The sequence below is a fragment of the Chlorocebus sabaeus genome, chromosome 22, assembly GCF_047675955.1.
Source record: "Chlorocebus sabaeus isolate Y175 chromosome 22, mChlSab1.0.hap1, whole genome shotgun sequence".
Classification (NCBI taxonomy): domain Eukaryota; kingdom Metazoa; phylum Chordata; class Mammalia; order Primates; family Cercopithecidae; genus Chlorocebus; species Chlorocebus sabaeus.
Window position 1 is genome coordinate 78027458 of NC_132925.1, and position 17121 is coordinate 78044578.

The window sequence follows — 17121 nt, forward strand, 5'->3', positions numbered from 1 at the left end:
CATAACTTTTGAACTAGGATACTATTTTCCTTCATTTTAAAACCAGTTCTAGGAAATGTTATACACTTTGTCATTTTTCAAAACACAGATATAGTTTGATTATATAGAACAAAACAAGAGGCTTCTCAATCCTGCCAAAATGGTGACATCTCCTACAGAAAAAGACTTATTTTGCCATATTGGAAAGCCAGCTGTACTACTGCTTAGATAAAATTTTTCTTTAAACCCACTTTTTATAAAATCTCAAAAATAATTTAATAGGAAATGTAACACATCAAAATAGAAAACTAGCATGGCTTGCCAGACATGAAGGGTATAATGAAATCCACAAGATCAAATTCTAAGATACTCTCCCAGCAGACTGAGGCCAGTCCTATCTCTTCTTGATAAAAAGAGATATAAGTGACAGAGAGATGTCAAAGACCTATTAGTACAAAACTCACTTTCTCGATTAAAAAAAAAAAAAAACCTCAAGAAGAAATGACTTTATTATGTGAAAGTCAAATACCTGTATCACAGTAGAGTCATAGAGTCATTTTTTACATGACATAAAAATCCCAATGAATACTAAACCCAAGGAATACATTGTTAGTATTCTTCTTCTTATTTTTTGAGACAGGGTCTCACTCTGTCACCCAGGCTGGGAATGCAGTGGTGTGATCAGGGTTCACTGCAGCCTTGACTGGGCTCAGGTGATCCTCCCACCTCAGTCTTCCGAGTAGCTGGGACTTACAGGTGTGAGCTACCATGCCCAGATAATTTTTTATTTTTTTTGTAGAGACAGGGCCTCACTTTGTTGCCTAGGCTGGTCTCAAGTGATCCTCCCACCTCAGCCTCCCAAAGCATTGAGATTACAGGTGTGGGTCACTACACCCAGTGGAAAACATTATTATATACTATAGTGACATGAATGACAAGTAAGAATTCCTGAAATTATTAGAAAACATTTCTCAAGGAGGCAAAATTCTATGTTATATACATACCACTGATATGTTTTTAATCTACACAAGTTCTCAGTTACATAACAGAAAATGGGCCTTAAAGTAAATGAAACATAGGACAGTTAAGTTTTAATAGCAAGAAAGACAACCAAGAAGGTAACCACTTTTAATACAGTTGACCTCAAACAGGGTCATAGGAGATTACCAACTGAGAGAGAGAAGTGATGGTCATTTCAAGATCAGACAACACTGAAATTAACACCACCACTTCACACTCAAAGAACATGCCAGGTGGACTGAGCACAACAGGATCATATAAGACTATTGCATAGGGACAAGATTACACTTATGCTTGTGACCAAGTTACTTTCTTCACTTAAATGAACAGCGAGAAACTTCAGTCTTTTTTTTTTTTTTTGAGACAGAGTCTTGCTCTGTCACCCAGGCTGGAGTGCAGTGGCTGGATCTCAGCTCACTGCAAGCTCCGTCTCTCGGGTTTACGCCATTCTCCTGCCTCAGCCTCCCGAGTAGCTGGAACTACAGGCGCCTGCCACCTCGCCCGGCTAGTTTTTTGGTTTATTTTTTTTGTATTTTTTAGTAGAGACGGGGTTTCACCGTGTTAGCCTGGATGGTCTCCATCTTCTGACCTCGTGATCCGCCCGTCTCGGCCTCCCAAAGTGCTGGGATTACAGGCTTGAGCCACCGCGCCCGGCCTATGAAAATTCAGTCTTTAAGCATATATTAGACACTTATTCCAACCACCTACTGGCAATTCTGAAAGTTCACAATCCAGTGAAACAGGTCCTCCTTAACCTTCTTCTTACTGCTACTGAGACCACCCCACCAAGAGAAGGCACAAGACAAGGAATGAGAGTTCAGTTCAACTTGATAATTTCAAAATGAAGTCGAGCGTGGTGGCACTTTGGGAGGCTGAGGCAGGCAGATCACTTGAGGTCGGGAGTTCGAGACCAGCCTGGCCAACATGGTGAAACCCCATCTCCACTAAAATACACAAAAATTAGCCGGATGTGGTGGCGCACACCTGTAGTCCCAGCTACTCAGGAGGCTGAGGCAAGAGAATTGCTTGAACCCAGGAGGCAGAGGTTGCAGTGATCCAAGATTATGCCATTTCACTCTAGCCTGGGCAACAGAGTGAAACTCTGTCTCAAAAATAATAACAATAAAATAAGATAATTTCAACATGGGAAATTTCAGCCAATAAAGTATTATCAAGTATGATATACACCAACAATATATTTACCAAACAAAATTCTAAGTAAGTAGCTTAACAGCATCCAGAGGGAAAGACAGAAAGTTCCCCTGTTTTATATCATCAGAAGATGGGTTTTAGCCAGGTGCCCTGACTCATGCCTGTAATCCCAGCACTTTGAGAGGCTAAATCGGGAATACTGCTTGAGCCCAGAAGTTTGAGATCCACCTGGCCAACATGGTGAAACCCCAATTCTACAAAAATTAGCCGGGTGTGGTGGTGCGTGCCTATAGTCCCAGGCACTTTAGCCTGGGTGACAGAGTGAGACCTTGTCTCAAAAAAAAAAAAAGAAAAAAAAAGTGGGTGGGCTTTATGAATCAAATCAGATGTAATGAAAGAGAACAGTTTGTTAGGTTAGAAAGGAAAATGGGTAGCCCTTACGTAAATCACACAGCACATGCAAATCACTGTGCTCCAATTATAATACATGTATTCAGCTAGGTGTGTTTTTTCCTTTGAACCTTTAAATTAATCATGTCCTTCCACCCACGCGCACACCCCTCTCCCCAAAGAAGGTAGTTTCAAAGGAAAGAATATCGTCCTTTCACATTTATAACCAGGAAAAAAGATGTTTGACTTTGATCCATCATAGATATGAAAAAAATATATTTATATACAACTCTCTGTATGCCTTGTGTTGACGCAATAAATTTATAGATTAATGAATATTAGGATTTATGTTATGTCAAAGTAAATATTGACCTTATCTTTTGGCTGGGTCAATATTTACTGCTTTGCTCAATAAATCTTGATGTTCATTTCAAACTAAGTCAATATCAGTTCATTAATTTCTGCATGGTTCATATCAGCATTTTATAAAAATTTGAAATGCCACTGAAAACGTTTCACCTAAAAAAATTAGATACAGCCAATTAAAGAGACAAAAAGGTTTTTGCTTTCCTTCTGGTTTCCCTTTAAGGTTTTTCTTTTTTTTCTCTCCCCCTCAAAATTGTTACAAAGAAAACTGCCTGAATTTGATACCATTTAGCCATCTATTCTAAAATAAAAAGGTTATTTAAAAAATATTATGAATCTACTTGTATAAGAAATTGAACTAATCTTGATATGTTTCTATAAAATGTTTAAATATTATAGAAATATAAGTATTAAAAGGCAATCACTCTCATTTCTCAATGATAACTGCAATTAACTTTTGGGTGTAGTCTCTGGATTCTTCAGCTTTATTCATTAATGGGACCACATTATCCATATTATTTTAATACATCTTGTAGTTCAACCTCCTTCATTCTGGTGGTTGTTCAAGTAAGCATTTCCTTGTAAGCATGTATTATCATTACCCAATGCCCTGTTTTGGTCACTTAGGCTGTTAAACACAATGCTACTTTGGAGACATGTACATGTGTTTCAGAAAGACAAATTCCGAGAAGCAGAAGTGCTGGATGAAAGACTAGCAATATTTAACGTTTTCACAGATATTGTGCAAGAGCCCTCCTCCAAAAAGGCTCCATCACCCCACTACCTTCAGAGTCACTTTAAAACCCAAACTGTCAGCATTCCATTTACCCATGTTTTAAACGCCCCATCATAGCAACAATTGAAATTGTTACCACTCATATGTACCACTTGATACCAACACAGCACTGAACAGTGTTTCATCTTACTGCTAGACTTTTCCAACGGTCACAAGGCCCCTAGGGAATGTATTCACGTCCTCTGATAATATATTAATACGTTAGCATCCATTAACTTTACAAACACTTGTGAAACCACCTCCAGAGAGAAAATGCAAAGAAACTTTAGAACTCCGGTGCAAAGGATTGAAGTTTAAAAAAAAACATAAGAAAAGAACTCTAAGTAGAGACAACAATGTCTTTTAAACAGTGGAGAGAAAATCGCCAAACTTGGCCAAGTACTGAAAAATTCTCAAGGTACCTTAAGCATATGGCAACACATTTTTCTCTTTCGTACATAAAGTTCTGATTAGTGTGTGACCATATGTGTTTTTTCTTACACCCATCTATCCTTGGAATCACATATCAACTATCAAAGAAAAAGAGTACCTGTAGGAAGAAACAGTTTATTCTATAATTTGTTCCCTACCTTGAGGCCCTCCTATCCAAAAACATTTAGGTAAAAACAGAGAAATACAATGACTAATTACAAAGGTTCTTTTCAAAGAGCATGAACTCTAAAGGGCATAAGAAATGCAGACAAAACACTGTAACACATCTTAATAGGTTCTAGTTAAAAATCTTTATCTTTTCAACCAACCCACCACTCCTCATTTACTCATTTCAAAACAAATACAATGCCATCTTCAATTATCTTGGGGCTAGTCCTACACAATTCATTTTGCCTTCTCCTCCTTGTACAAACGATAATGAATTCCCATGAGCTCTTCTCTTTTCCCTCTCAAATCCCCAGTGACACAGCCCCGTCATTTTTCATCCTGCCGTCTTCCTCCCACTGCCCAGTCCTTAACCCTACAAACAGTGGTCTTAAACGTAAAACCAACTGTATTCCAATTCCAGGTGAAGCTCTTCAATTACTCCCTATCACCCTTAGAAAGAAGTTCTACTTCACTAGTAGAATAATATCATAAGGCTCTCCATAGTCTAACTTAAATCCTCTTCATTATGCCCTTAACTTTGTCCATCCCACCACATGCTCTAGAGCTTCTGAGCTGCTTCTTGTTCTCTAGCCACTGCCAGAGTCCTCCATGCTCAAGGCCTATGTGTGTCCTGGCAAACACCTGCCCATCTTTGAAGACTGGAATCCGGCGACAGCAATTCTATGGGCAGCTTCTCTGGCCCTTCGCATTTAGCACAACATCTGGCACACAGTAGACAATTAGTAAGTGTGGTAAACAAATAAGTAAAGAATTTCTACTTTAAAATTGTTAGATTAATCGGGATATGTAGAAAAGACAGAAATTAATTGTAAAAATAAATAAATAAAGGGGAGACTGAGGAGTTTAGGCAGAAATGGGTCAGGCTAAGCACCAAGGCAGAGGGACCCTCTGCGCTGAGATGTGGAGGAAGACTCTCAAGGCTGACTCCTCCTCAGTGTTGTGGTTCCCTCCGATCAGAAGGTCTCTGTTGGGGCTGGGCACGGTGGCTCACGCCTGTAATCCCAGCACTATAGGAGGCCGAGACGGTGGATCATTTGGGGTCAGGAGTTCAAGACCAGTCTGGCTAACACGGCAAAACCCTAACGCTACTAAAAATACAAAAATTAGTTGGGCGTGGTGGCACATGCCTGTAATCCCAGACACTCAGGAGGTAGAGGCAGGAGAATAGCTTGAACCCAGGAGGCAGAGGTTGCAGTGAGCTGAGATCTGGGCAACAGGGCGAGACTCCGTCTCAAAACAAAAAAAAGAAGAAGAAGAAGAAGGTCTCTATTAGGAAGAGAATGTCTCTAAGGAAATGATTCCCTTAAGAGATTTTGGAGGCGGCTTTAGGAGAGAGGCAAATAACACGACAACATTAACATTCAACTTTGAGGTCCTACAGAGCCTTCCATTCTTCTAATGACAAAAGCTGACTTCTGCAGGCACGTATATTTTGCTTTATCCTGTACAGACATTCTTAAAAATAGGCATGAAAATGTAATTTTAGGAATTTAATTATATCTTAAGTTCACCAGGGGAGCTTGTTATTTAAAGGGATCCAACAGTGAAACCTTTTGCAAATCACCCACTAATTTATCTGAATTTCATGGCAGGGCTCCCCTTAGTAAATTTCCAAGGACAGACTCTGGCTTGAGTTAATTTATCCATCTATCCACTTGCCCACCTGAAAAACATGCACCAAATCTGCACAAAACAAGATAAACTGGCATGCTGTAGGAGAAACAAGGAATTGTAAGCAGTAATCCTTGTCTTCAAGGATTCTACATTTAGCCGGGGAAATGAGACACAAGCCCAGACACACACATGCGTGTTATAAAACACGATGTTTATATGAACAGTGTAGTGAGATGGCATATAATGAAGAGCCACATAGGTAATACCTACTCTACTCCAGGGTGGAGGCCAAAAAGTACATACTGCAGGTGCCAATATATATTACCTTTAATCCTCAAAGTCATCCTGCCAGGTATGCACACTTATATCTCCATTTGATAGCTGAACAAGTCATCAAATCCCAAGACAGTCAGAGAGGACCATGGATGCCCCTCGCTATGGCAGGAATACCTCTTAGAATAATCCTACTTGACCTTCACCCAGCCCAATGCCAGAAATGTCTTATGGGGAATTTTGGTCACTGACTATTTCAACTTTGGATTTCTCCAACAATGAGAAATGGTCCCCTTGTACTGATTCTGAGAAGGTATTTCTACACAGGGGAAAATGAGATAGAGATTATTAAAAATGTGAAAAAACCAAACAGAATTAAGTTTAAAAAAAAAAAAAAAAGTAGAGGAAAGGAAGAAAATACCACCTGTTTTTCTCCAGTCTTTGAGGGGCAAGAGAGAAAATAATAACTTTATATATAAAAATGCCTCTGGTCAGGTGTGGTGGCTCATGCTTGTAATCCCAGCACTTTCGGAGGCCGAGGCAGGTAGATCACCTGAGGTCAGGAGTTCAAGACCAGCCTGGCCAATATGGTGAAACCCCATCTCTACTAAAAATACACAAATTAGCCGGGAGTGGTGGTGAACACCTATAATCCCAGCCACTTGAGAGGCTGAGGCATGAGAATTACTTGAACTCAGGAAGTGGGGGTTGGGGGGTTGCAGTGAGCTGAGATTGTGCCACTGCACTCCAGCCTGGGCAACAGAGCAAGATCCTATCTCCAAAGAAGGGAAGGGAAGGGGAAGGGGGGAGGGAGGGAGGGAGGGAGGGAGGGAGGGAGGGAAGGAAGGAAGGAAGGAAGGAAGGAAGGAAGGAAGGAAGGAAGGAAGGAAGGAAGGAAGGAAGGAAAGAAGGATGCTGGCCTCAAATTTCTATTTGAACTTACTCTAGTTTTATGATTTATTTTTCATTTCTCTTTCCTGCATTGACGACCTGCCTAGCATGTGTTACTCTTTGTGCAATAATTATAGAAGTTCTGGGCAAACTCCAAAATTCATGAGCTACCATCACCCCAAGAAAAACAGAAATATACTTTAGTTGAGTAAAATTAATAGAAAAGAAATTGTTTTATTATTTCCAATAAGATACTATTAAACTACTGCATTTTTTCAGTATAATTCTATATGAAACATACCTCATTCCCATTTTTGCCTACTATGTTGGTACAAGGAAAAAGAAATCCAAAGATATAAAGCAATCATCAAATTACGTTGCTATTATTATGTCAACAATAACTTATATTTGTGTTCCATTTCATACCTTCTATGATGTTTTCATGTCAAAATCAGATATTATGTCCCCCTTTTTTACTAGCAGATGAAATTAAGATCCAGAGAAACAATGCATCTTCCAACGACCACAAGAGAACGCTAATACACACCTCCAGCTTCCTCAATAAATAGTTCTCTATGCTAAAATTACAGGTATTCACAAAGGCATTCTTTGATAGGCCTATAAAGATGAAGTTTAAGATTTCAAACATAAATAAGATGTTTGCATTTTCCAAGGTGATGCAGTGAAATGGAAATAAAGTAGGCTAGTCTTAAAGTGAGAAGTGAAAAGTTATAATATTAATGAACTACTATCATGACAATATCCTAAAAAAAAGGTCATGACACATATTCTAAAAGCAAGCTATCCACAGTTGAAAAGTTCATGTCTCTCCTTAGTGACCAAAAGGGAATGTCATGAGAATGACAGGATCAGCACTGTTCACCAGACCCACTAACACAACAGCAACCTAAGGAACAGGACGCAGTCACCCCAGAACATCCAACACCCACTCATCTCCCTGATGCATTTCCTGCAGCACTGACCTCTAAACTCATCTTTGGCTGGTCGCAGTGGCTCACACCTGTAATCCTGGCACTTTGGGAGGCTGAGGTGGGTGGATCACCTGAGGTCAGGAGTTCGAGACCAGCCTGGCCAACATGGTGAAACCCTATCTCTACTAAAAACACAAAAATTAGCTGGGCGTGGTGGGGAATGTCTGTAGTCCCAGCTGCTTGTGAGGCTGAGATGGGAGAATCGCTTGAACCCTGCAGGCAGAGGTTGCAGTGAGCCGAAATGGCACCACTGCACTCCAGCCTAGGCGACAGAGCGAGACCCTGTCTCAGAAACAACCACCACCACCAAAATAAACTCATCTTTGCCCCTCCCAAGTCCTTTCCAAAAGCAGGATCTCAGAAAAACTAAGATGCTACCTAGAAGACATGCTGAGGATATTCCAGCTCAAGGGAAATGCAAGGCAAAAAAAAAAAAAAAAAACTTCCAAATTTCTGAAACAGTTCTGTATGCAAGTCAGACTAACATCTACTAAAAACCTAAGCTATATTACTATAGGCAGGAGGTGACAAACATTTTCCTTTTTTGTTTGTTTAGGTTTTTTTTTGTTTGTTTCGTTCGTTTGTTTTGAGACAGAGTCTTGCCCTGTCACCCAGGCTGGAATGCAGTGGCACGATCATCTTGGCCCACTGCAACCTCCACCTCCCGGGTTCAAGCAATTCTCTTGCCTCAGCCTCCCGAGTAGATGGGATTATAGGTGCTTGCCACCACACTCGGCTAATTTTTGTATTTTTAGTAGAGATGGGGTTTCACCATGTTGGCTAGGCTGGTCTCGAACTCCTGACCTCGTGATTTGCCCGCCTCGGCCTCCCAAAGTGCTGGGATTACAGGCGTGAGCCACCGCGCCTGGCCAGCAAACTTTTTCTGTAAGAGACCAGATATAGTAATATTCTAGGCTTTTCACCATTACTAGATATTTAATATGCAATATTACTAGATCTTCAATATTACTGGAATAGTAATATTCTAGGTCTCTTTCACAGCCACTCAGTTCTGCAACTATAGCACAAAAGCAGCCATAAATAATATGCAACATGACGGGTGTGCTTGTGTTCCAACAGAATTTATTTTACAAAACACAGCTGCAGTTTGTAGTTTGCCGACCGCTGAACTCGAGGATAGTCAGGTTAACCCTCATTCTCAAATCCCAAATAGGCACCCCTTGAGAATTATGGCTGAGAGAATCGAACTTGTTCAGCTCTCAGAACTATCCAGTCATCCATCCACTGTCAATTGCAACACTTGTGAATTCCAAAAACATTAATTTCAGCAAAAGTAATAACAACAGTCTCAAAAATAAGCAAGAAGTAATATTAACTACTTACTTCATGCCAGAGACTCTGTTAACGTTTTTCACAAACATCATCTCACTGAATCCCCGTAACAATCCTATGTGGGAAGTGCTATTAATCATTCCCATGTCACAGTTTTCCAATATCATCAAGATATTAACAAACCTTCGCTTTGAACTATGGTTTGTCTATATGACTTCAAAATTCATACACTCACATATTGCACCCCTAAAGCACTCATGGCATTATTTTAGGAGGAAAGAAGACAAATCAGAGAATTTGAGGCCTGAGATAAAAATCTAGAGTATCAAAGCAATCTTTCAGGAACTGCTTGCTTCATTTTGCTAAATTTAGAAACATTTCCCTCATAAAAAATGAGCCTTTTTTTTCAGTCCCACTTTTCAAGCAGCATTTTTATCTAGAGGACTATGCCTGCAGCTAATAGTCCCACCTCTCATTTACTGTGGTTTTAAGGTGCTGGTCTGATGCACCCAAAGTAACAGGCCCCAACTCTTACTCCTTCCTGGCCTTTTTTACACATTGGTCAAATGCTAAGGAATGTCTGTGATGAACTCCAAGCCTTCTTGACATGAGAACCAATACTGCACCACGTCAGCATGAGCCAACCATAGATACTGTCGAATTGTCAGGAAGAACTGTTGCAAGCATAAGAACTGTATACCATCAGTTGATATCCGTCCCATTCTATTCTTCTTTTACTCTTATTTTGTCCTTCACACCTAACAAATGACTTCATTCATTCTTCCAAACCAGTCCACATCCTTCCAAGCGATTCCTCAAATGACTCTCCTAATCTGATTTCTAGGAAAAAAATCAACTAGAACAAGGGTTCACAAACTATAACCTGTGGACCCTATCCAACCAGCCACCTTTTTTTGCACAGCCTGCAAAGCAAGAATGGTTTGTATATTTTTTAATGAATGAAAAAAAATCAAAAGAAGAATATTTCCGGACACATGAAAATTATAAAATTCAAATTCCCGTATTCATAAGTAAATTTTTATCAGAGCACAGCCAGTCTGTCCAGAATTGTCAGTGGGTACTTTTAAACTACAATGGCAGAGTTGGGTAGTTGCAACAAAGACGATAAGGCTTTTGATGTTTATTACCTGGATCTTTTCAGAAAAATCGTGCCAACTCTCGAATTTGAACTAATAAGCCCTTCCTACTTCTGGAGGCAATACCCAAATTCAGACACAATGCATTCCAGAAATACAAAATGGAGACTTCTGAAGTCTACCAAAGTTAAAGACATCAACAATCACTCCATCACAAAGACGGCACCACTTATGGTCATTCTTAACTACATAATGGGAAAAGTTTAAGGGCTTTCATCTCTTCACTGCCATTTGCAATTGGACATGCTAATGGGATATAACTTCCAATTTCCTGACTAACAGCATTATTATTCTAAATTGATGAACTGTAAATAGCAGGCCACTTTGTGCCTCCTCCTGACTGATGTCAGAGTCACAGAGTACAAAATGATAAATTTTCTTTGCGTTTCTTGGCAAGATGCTATATATATGTAATTCTGGCTTTCATCTCCCAATTTCCTTCATTTATCAGAAATGGTGACAAAAAGCCTCTAATTAGATAATTCTAATCACAAGGTACTGTGTGTGATGGAAGACTTCAGAATCACTATCTGTTCACTGCAAAACAAAACAGATAGGCTATTCTCCCTGCAGGGGCAGGAGATTTATCAATAGACAAAACGATGCAAAAAGCCAATAGATAAGGTGTAATTAAAGATCAGACCTATAAATTTTACACTGACATAAATTTAACAGGATTTGCTGGGAGAAACTGAGGATTTAAACCCGAGTATCATTATGAAAAAGAATACTTTCAGTTCTATATGCAACAACATTGCATAATACATAGATTTATTATTAAGACTAATACTCCATGCCTCCAAGCTCTTTCACACAAGGAGTTTGAATTATTCAGTGCCAAAGTAATTTCCAAAGTGGTCTATCTTACTCAAGCATTCCTCCTTAATTAGCTGTAATACATTTTCCATACATTTTTGAGCATCAAAAATCTCTTCTAGAAATAACAATCCACCTCTCATATTTTGGGAGTTGTGGGAAGCCTAATCCAGAAAAGTCTGTACCTAGTTTTAGGTCTTCATCTTTGTTCCCTTAAAATGTAAGAAAATTATTTCTTACATTCAACATAGTTAGAACAATGCTCTTTCCCTTCACTGGCTCAAAGGGTAAAAGTAAAATAAAAATGAAAAGGACTGCAGATTACCATCGAGTAGACAGCTAAAATGTATTCAAAGAACAAGATGTGATTTAAAAATAAAGTTGCATTTCTTGGCTTAGAGCCTAATAGAGCATTATGATATCTGATGTTTGTAATGTTTAGCAGACATTTAGCAGCTCAAGACTAGCCATATATTTTCTGCTCTCTGAAATCACAGCCCCTGAAAAAACAGAAAAGACAAGACTACGTCTTTTAGAAAATTATAAGTTTGGTACAATAACTCATTAACAGTAAAGTTCAGAAATAAATGCAAATTGAGGGGAAAACAGGTTGAGGAAACAGGTGGTAGAGATAAATTAAGGTACTTATAACCTTGAGGGAAAACAGGCTCGAATATTTCAACTTTTAGTGAACTACGAAAGATTTGAGCAAACAGAACTCAGGCGTAAAAGTGATTCAAAGTGTGCTTTCAAGTGAGTTGCATGGGATGTTAACTGGCCTGTGTGACCTCCATCAGAGCAACTGGACTTACCAGAGTAGGCCCAGTACGGGTCGCCTGAAGCCTTGCGTCTGCGGATCTGCACCGCGCTGCCGTGTCTATTCTCGTGCAGGGCCCCGACGTAGCCTTCTGTCAACGCTGGAAGAGAGGGAGACCCGCAATGAGACAAAGGCAGCACCCCACTGGACACAGGAAGGGGGTCAAATGAACACCATTGGGTGACTGAGTAGAATCATAGTCCTTAGGATGACTGACTAGAACCAACTTATTTTACAAAAAAACAAAACCATAGGAAAATCCAGACAATTATTATACATATTAGGAATCATTGACGAGGAACCTTTACTTTGTGCCAAGAAGTGCAGTACACTACGCACTTTATATACATTATCTTTGATCTGCAAAACACCACGAAGCAGTACAGTGGTTCCAATAATGGAGCCCTTTTATGGATAAGCAAACTGAAGCTTCAACAATGGAAAGAACTTGAACTTGACCAAGGTCACACATACAACTAACGGTAGACTTCGGTTCCAACTGCATGTATAAGTTTATAACCTGTGTGTAAAGACCCTCGGGCCCCATTTGATCTTTACAGAGCTGGGGTCATTCTGCCTCTTTTACAGATGGAGAAACTAAGGAGCAGAGGCACGAAGTAAGTGGCCCCAGGTCACACAGTAGGTATGCAGTAGATGAGAAAACCAGACTCAAGCATCGCTGCATCAAAGCCAGGGCTTCTGCCACCCAAACACAGCACAATCCGAAACCTAGGTGACCCCTTGTGATTAGTACCAGTCTTCCACATCCTTCCGGCCACTAACAGTCACCTGTGGTGCCAGAAGATACGAAACAAGAAAGCCTCCAAGGCCCACAATGCCCAGAAAAGAAACACTGATTAGTGATGTATATTTGAAATCTCAAAATCAGTTCAATCCGCCAAGCAACAGCAAAACTACTACTCTCACAGGAGAGCTTCATCTGCCTGCTATAGTGTTCGTCAAGCCCTCTCTTCCCAGCTACCACGTGGATGCGGATTTCTTGTGTTATGAGCCCACACCTGAAAACACTGATGGGTAAGACGACAAATATCACAGGTGCCCAAAATCCAAAATGAAATGGAATTATATGCAAACAATATACCCCAGCTGACTATGATAACATTTAAATGCACCTAAACAAAAGCAAGCGTGCTTTCAAAGACCAAAAAAAAAATGTTTAAGAAAGTTTTGGGAAGCTGTATATTCAATTGAAGACAATGATGGGACCAGGAAAATACAACACATTCTGTATTCCAAATTAGCCAATGGAATAATATCGCCATGACAGCATTAGCCTTTCTGACAATGTGAAAGTCATGAAGAAAAATTAAGAAACCTGTAAAGTACTTTATGCTTACACTTCAATTAAAAAGACTAGCATTAAAAGATGTAATGCTTGAACAAAGGTATTCCACAGAGATGAGCCCTTTAGAGGGAAGTAAGAATCCTATAAATTCTCAATACACACCTAAAAAGTAAACCTGATGTCGTTTATGTCTGCTCATTGCTCCTCAAAGAATTCGTGTCAAATTCTAAGCTTCCACTCATTTTTCAAGTCCAAGGAAGGTTTAGATGCCTTCCATCCAAACCATTCTACAAATAATTACTCCCCATTAATCCTTCCTCTGTACCTCAAAACCGTGAGTAAAACATGTCTTGACTATGTTAGTAATAAATGTGGCTTCCATTAGGGTAAGTGGTTGAGCCTCAATTTCCTTGACTGTAAAATGAACCTAAAAATACCAGCCTTCTAAGACTGTTATAAAGATAACACAAGCTATGATGAGCAGAGCACCTAACTCAGCATTGGGCATATACTGCTTTTGTTTTTGTTTTTGTTTTTTGAAACAGGGTCTTGCTCTGTCAAACAGGCTGGAGTATAGCAGCAAGATCATGGTTGACTGCAGCCTTAACCCCCAGGCTTAAGCAATCCTCCCAATGTAGCCTCTTGACTGGCTGGGACCATAAGCACACACCACCATGCTCAGCTGAGTTTTTATTTTTGTAGAGACAGGGTCTCCCTGGGTTGCCCAGGCTGATCTCAAACTCCCAGGCTCATGCAATCTTCTCACTTGGTCGTCCCAAAGTGTTGGGATGGCAGGCATGAGCCGCTGCACCCACCCCTAGTGCTTTTCAGTGCCTGACAACATAGTGGAAATTTGCTGTAGATGATCTGTTTTGTAGTAATCATATCCCCACTCTAGCTAGCTGTGTGTCACACGTTGGACAGCTAATCCCTGTCACCACCAATGTTAGCTCTAGGGGTGAGCCTTGTTCACTTTAAGCCAGTCAATTACTTTCAACCATTCTCGTGGCCCCAGTGATGCCTTCAGGTATGGGCACACTGGCCAATGACAGAGATTCTTCTTTCTTCCTGAAGGTATCAGACAAGGTGGAAGCCTCAGCGGGGGTGGTTGACGACCAAGTAAGGGATTAACAGAGGACCTTAAAAATAGAACCAAGCCAGGACGACCAAAAAATCAATTCTGTTGACAAAATTTAAACCCTGTCACTACAAAAAATAAAAAAAAATAGCATGTGTGGTGGCACACGTCTGTAGTTCCAGCTACTTGGCTGGTTAAGGTAGGACAACAGCGTGACCCAGGGAGGCTCAAGTGAGCCGTGACTGTGCCACTCCACTCCAGCCTGGGCAACAGAGTGAGACCCTGTCTCAAAAACAAAACAAAACAAAAAAAAGTTACGTAAAATAACTAAAATAAAATATTTAAACCCTAGACAAAGCTGATTTGAAGCTAGCCCTCTCTTAGGGTCTGTAGTTACAGGGACCAGATTTACCTGCTAAAGCACATTTTCCTGTCTTTTGTACCAAAAAAAGATCCTCAAATGACACCAATGGTGTGCTTGAAACCATCACTTGAACTCCTGGTCATCAATTTCTCTATCCATAAAAGGCCATTGTTGTATTAGAGCTCTGACTCTTAACCCTGGGCTACTTTAAAACAAACCAACCCTATGCTTTGGACTTCACCCCAGACACACATATACATCACACTGTGGTATAAGGAATTGGACTTGAGCAGCAGGACTGCCTGTCTAAAGGCAATTCATTTAAGACAGAAGTAAAAGGTACAGTTCTGCTACATACAAGAAGTAACAGAAGGGACAGAGCATCCCAAGGAAGTTAGGTTAATATTGTCTTCCTTACACTACCCAAAGTATTGAGGTACAATGTGGGTTTTCCACAGCAAGGTCAGAATGGTAAGGAAAACAGGCTTCTCAAGGGCATGCTGCATGGCGTATGAAGGGCTCTAAGCTCCCTGGAAATAGGGCACAGGCATATTCCTGAACTATTACTGTCAACCTACTACTCACAATGGAACTCAGCCCATGGTATGTGTTCATCAACAGCGAGGGAATGGCAGCCAGGCGCGAGGCTCATGCCTGTAATCCCAGCACTGTGGGAGGCCGAGGTGGGCGGATCATGAGGTCAAGAGATCGAGACCATCCTGCCCAACATGGTGAAACCTCGTCTCTACTAAAAATACAAAAATTAGCTGGACATGGTGGCGCGCCTGTAGTCCCAGCTACTCGGGAGGCTGAGGCAGGACAATCGCTTGAACCCAGGAGGCGGAGGTTGCAGTGAGCCGAGATCGTGCCACTGCATTCAAGCCTGGTGAAAGAGCAAGACTCCATCTCCAAAAAAAAAAAGTGAGGGATTGAATGAACACATAAAAGATAAAAAAAGCTGATGGTTTCTGTGTTCTAAAGGGTAGTGATGGTAAGAAAATGTGTTATCTATGCATGTTATGTGTGTGTTTACATAAGCCACAGGCAGAACCACCACCCAGAACCTCACTGACTCTCTAGCCACTGCCCACCTATCAGAAATAGCACTTAATACATGAAGCAAAAAGGAGATGGCCCTGAGTGACAATGAATTCTTTAGGGAGGCAATTGTTCAGAAATGAACAGGGCAGGACTTTTAATCCTCGCACCATATTTTATTTTTTAACTACTCACTAAAGGTGACTATATATTTTTTCCTTTTTATTCCATCTATGTCAATAATGTGTGACCTCTCCCCCTCCCCTAACTGTAAGAACATAATCAAGTAAAGTCATGTGCCACGTGATAAAATTTCAGTCAATGAAAAACTGCATATATGATACTGGTCCCATAAGAGTATAAAGGTATTTTCTAGTGTACTTTTTTTTTTTTTTTCCAGACAGAGTCTCACTTTGTCATCCAGGCTGGAATGCAGTAGCAGGATCTCAGCTCACCACCTCTGCCTCCCAGGTTCAAGCCAGAAAATTCTCCTGCCTCAGCCTCCCGAGTAGCTGGGATCACAGTTGCGCACCACCATGCCCAGCTAATTTTTTTATTTTTAGTAGAGACAGGATTTCACTATATTGGTCAGGCTGATCTTGAACTCCTGACCTTGTGATCCGCCCTCCTCGGCCCCACAAAGTGCTGGGATTACAGGCGTGACCCACCACGCCTGGTCTACGGTACCTTTTATGTGTTCCGATATGTTTGTTTACATACACAGATACTTACCATTGTGCTACAATTACCTACAGTATCCAGGACAGTAACATGTTGTACAGGTTTGTAACCTAGCAGCATTAGGCTACACCATATGGTCTAGGTGTGTAGTGGGCTGGCTATTCCATCTAGGTTTGTTAAGTACGCTCTATGATGTTCACACAACAAAAATGTCTGAGGAGTAATTATCATTCTTACTGGCACTCACATAATTTAAACTAAGACAACATTTTAAGTCCTCTCCTCAAATGTATTTTAATCGATGATGAGGTGATCTTTTTTAAAAATCAAGTTTTAAAACTATTATTTGAACAGCAGTCAAAAAGTATATATAGAGTATATTAAACAACTTAATATTTTATTGGCAAGGAGCAGTGATTTGCAAATAGAAACAGTCTGTGGTTCCCAAGTAAAGATACAGAGTCAGCACACCAAAATTTAATCAATTTTAATACTCTT

The 17121-nt window shown here is 40.4% G+C and overlaps 1 protein-coding gene across 2 annotated transcripts in view; it reads right to left on the reverse strand.

Moving 5' to 3' along the window:
* PTPRG (protein tyrosine phosphatase receptor type G) overlaps positions 1–17121 on the reverse strand; it is a 747279-nt gene that overhangs the window by 544445 nt on the left and 185713 nt on the right. For both annotated transcript variants that reach the window (XM_073009981.1, XM_073009980.1), the window contains exon 2: positions 12152–12256. In XM_073009981.1, coding sequence (XP_072866082.1) covers positions 12152–12256 — 105 coding nt within the window. The remainder of the gene's footprint in view (positions 1–12151; positions 12257–17121) is intronic.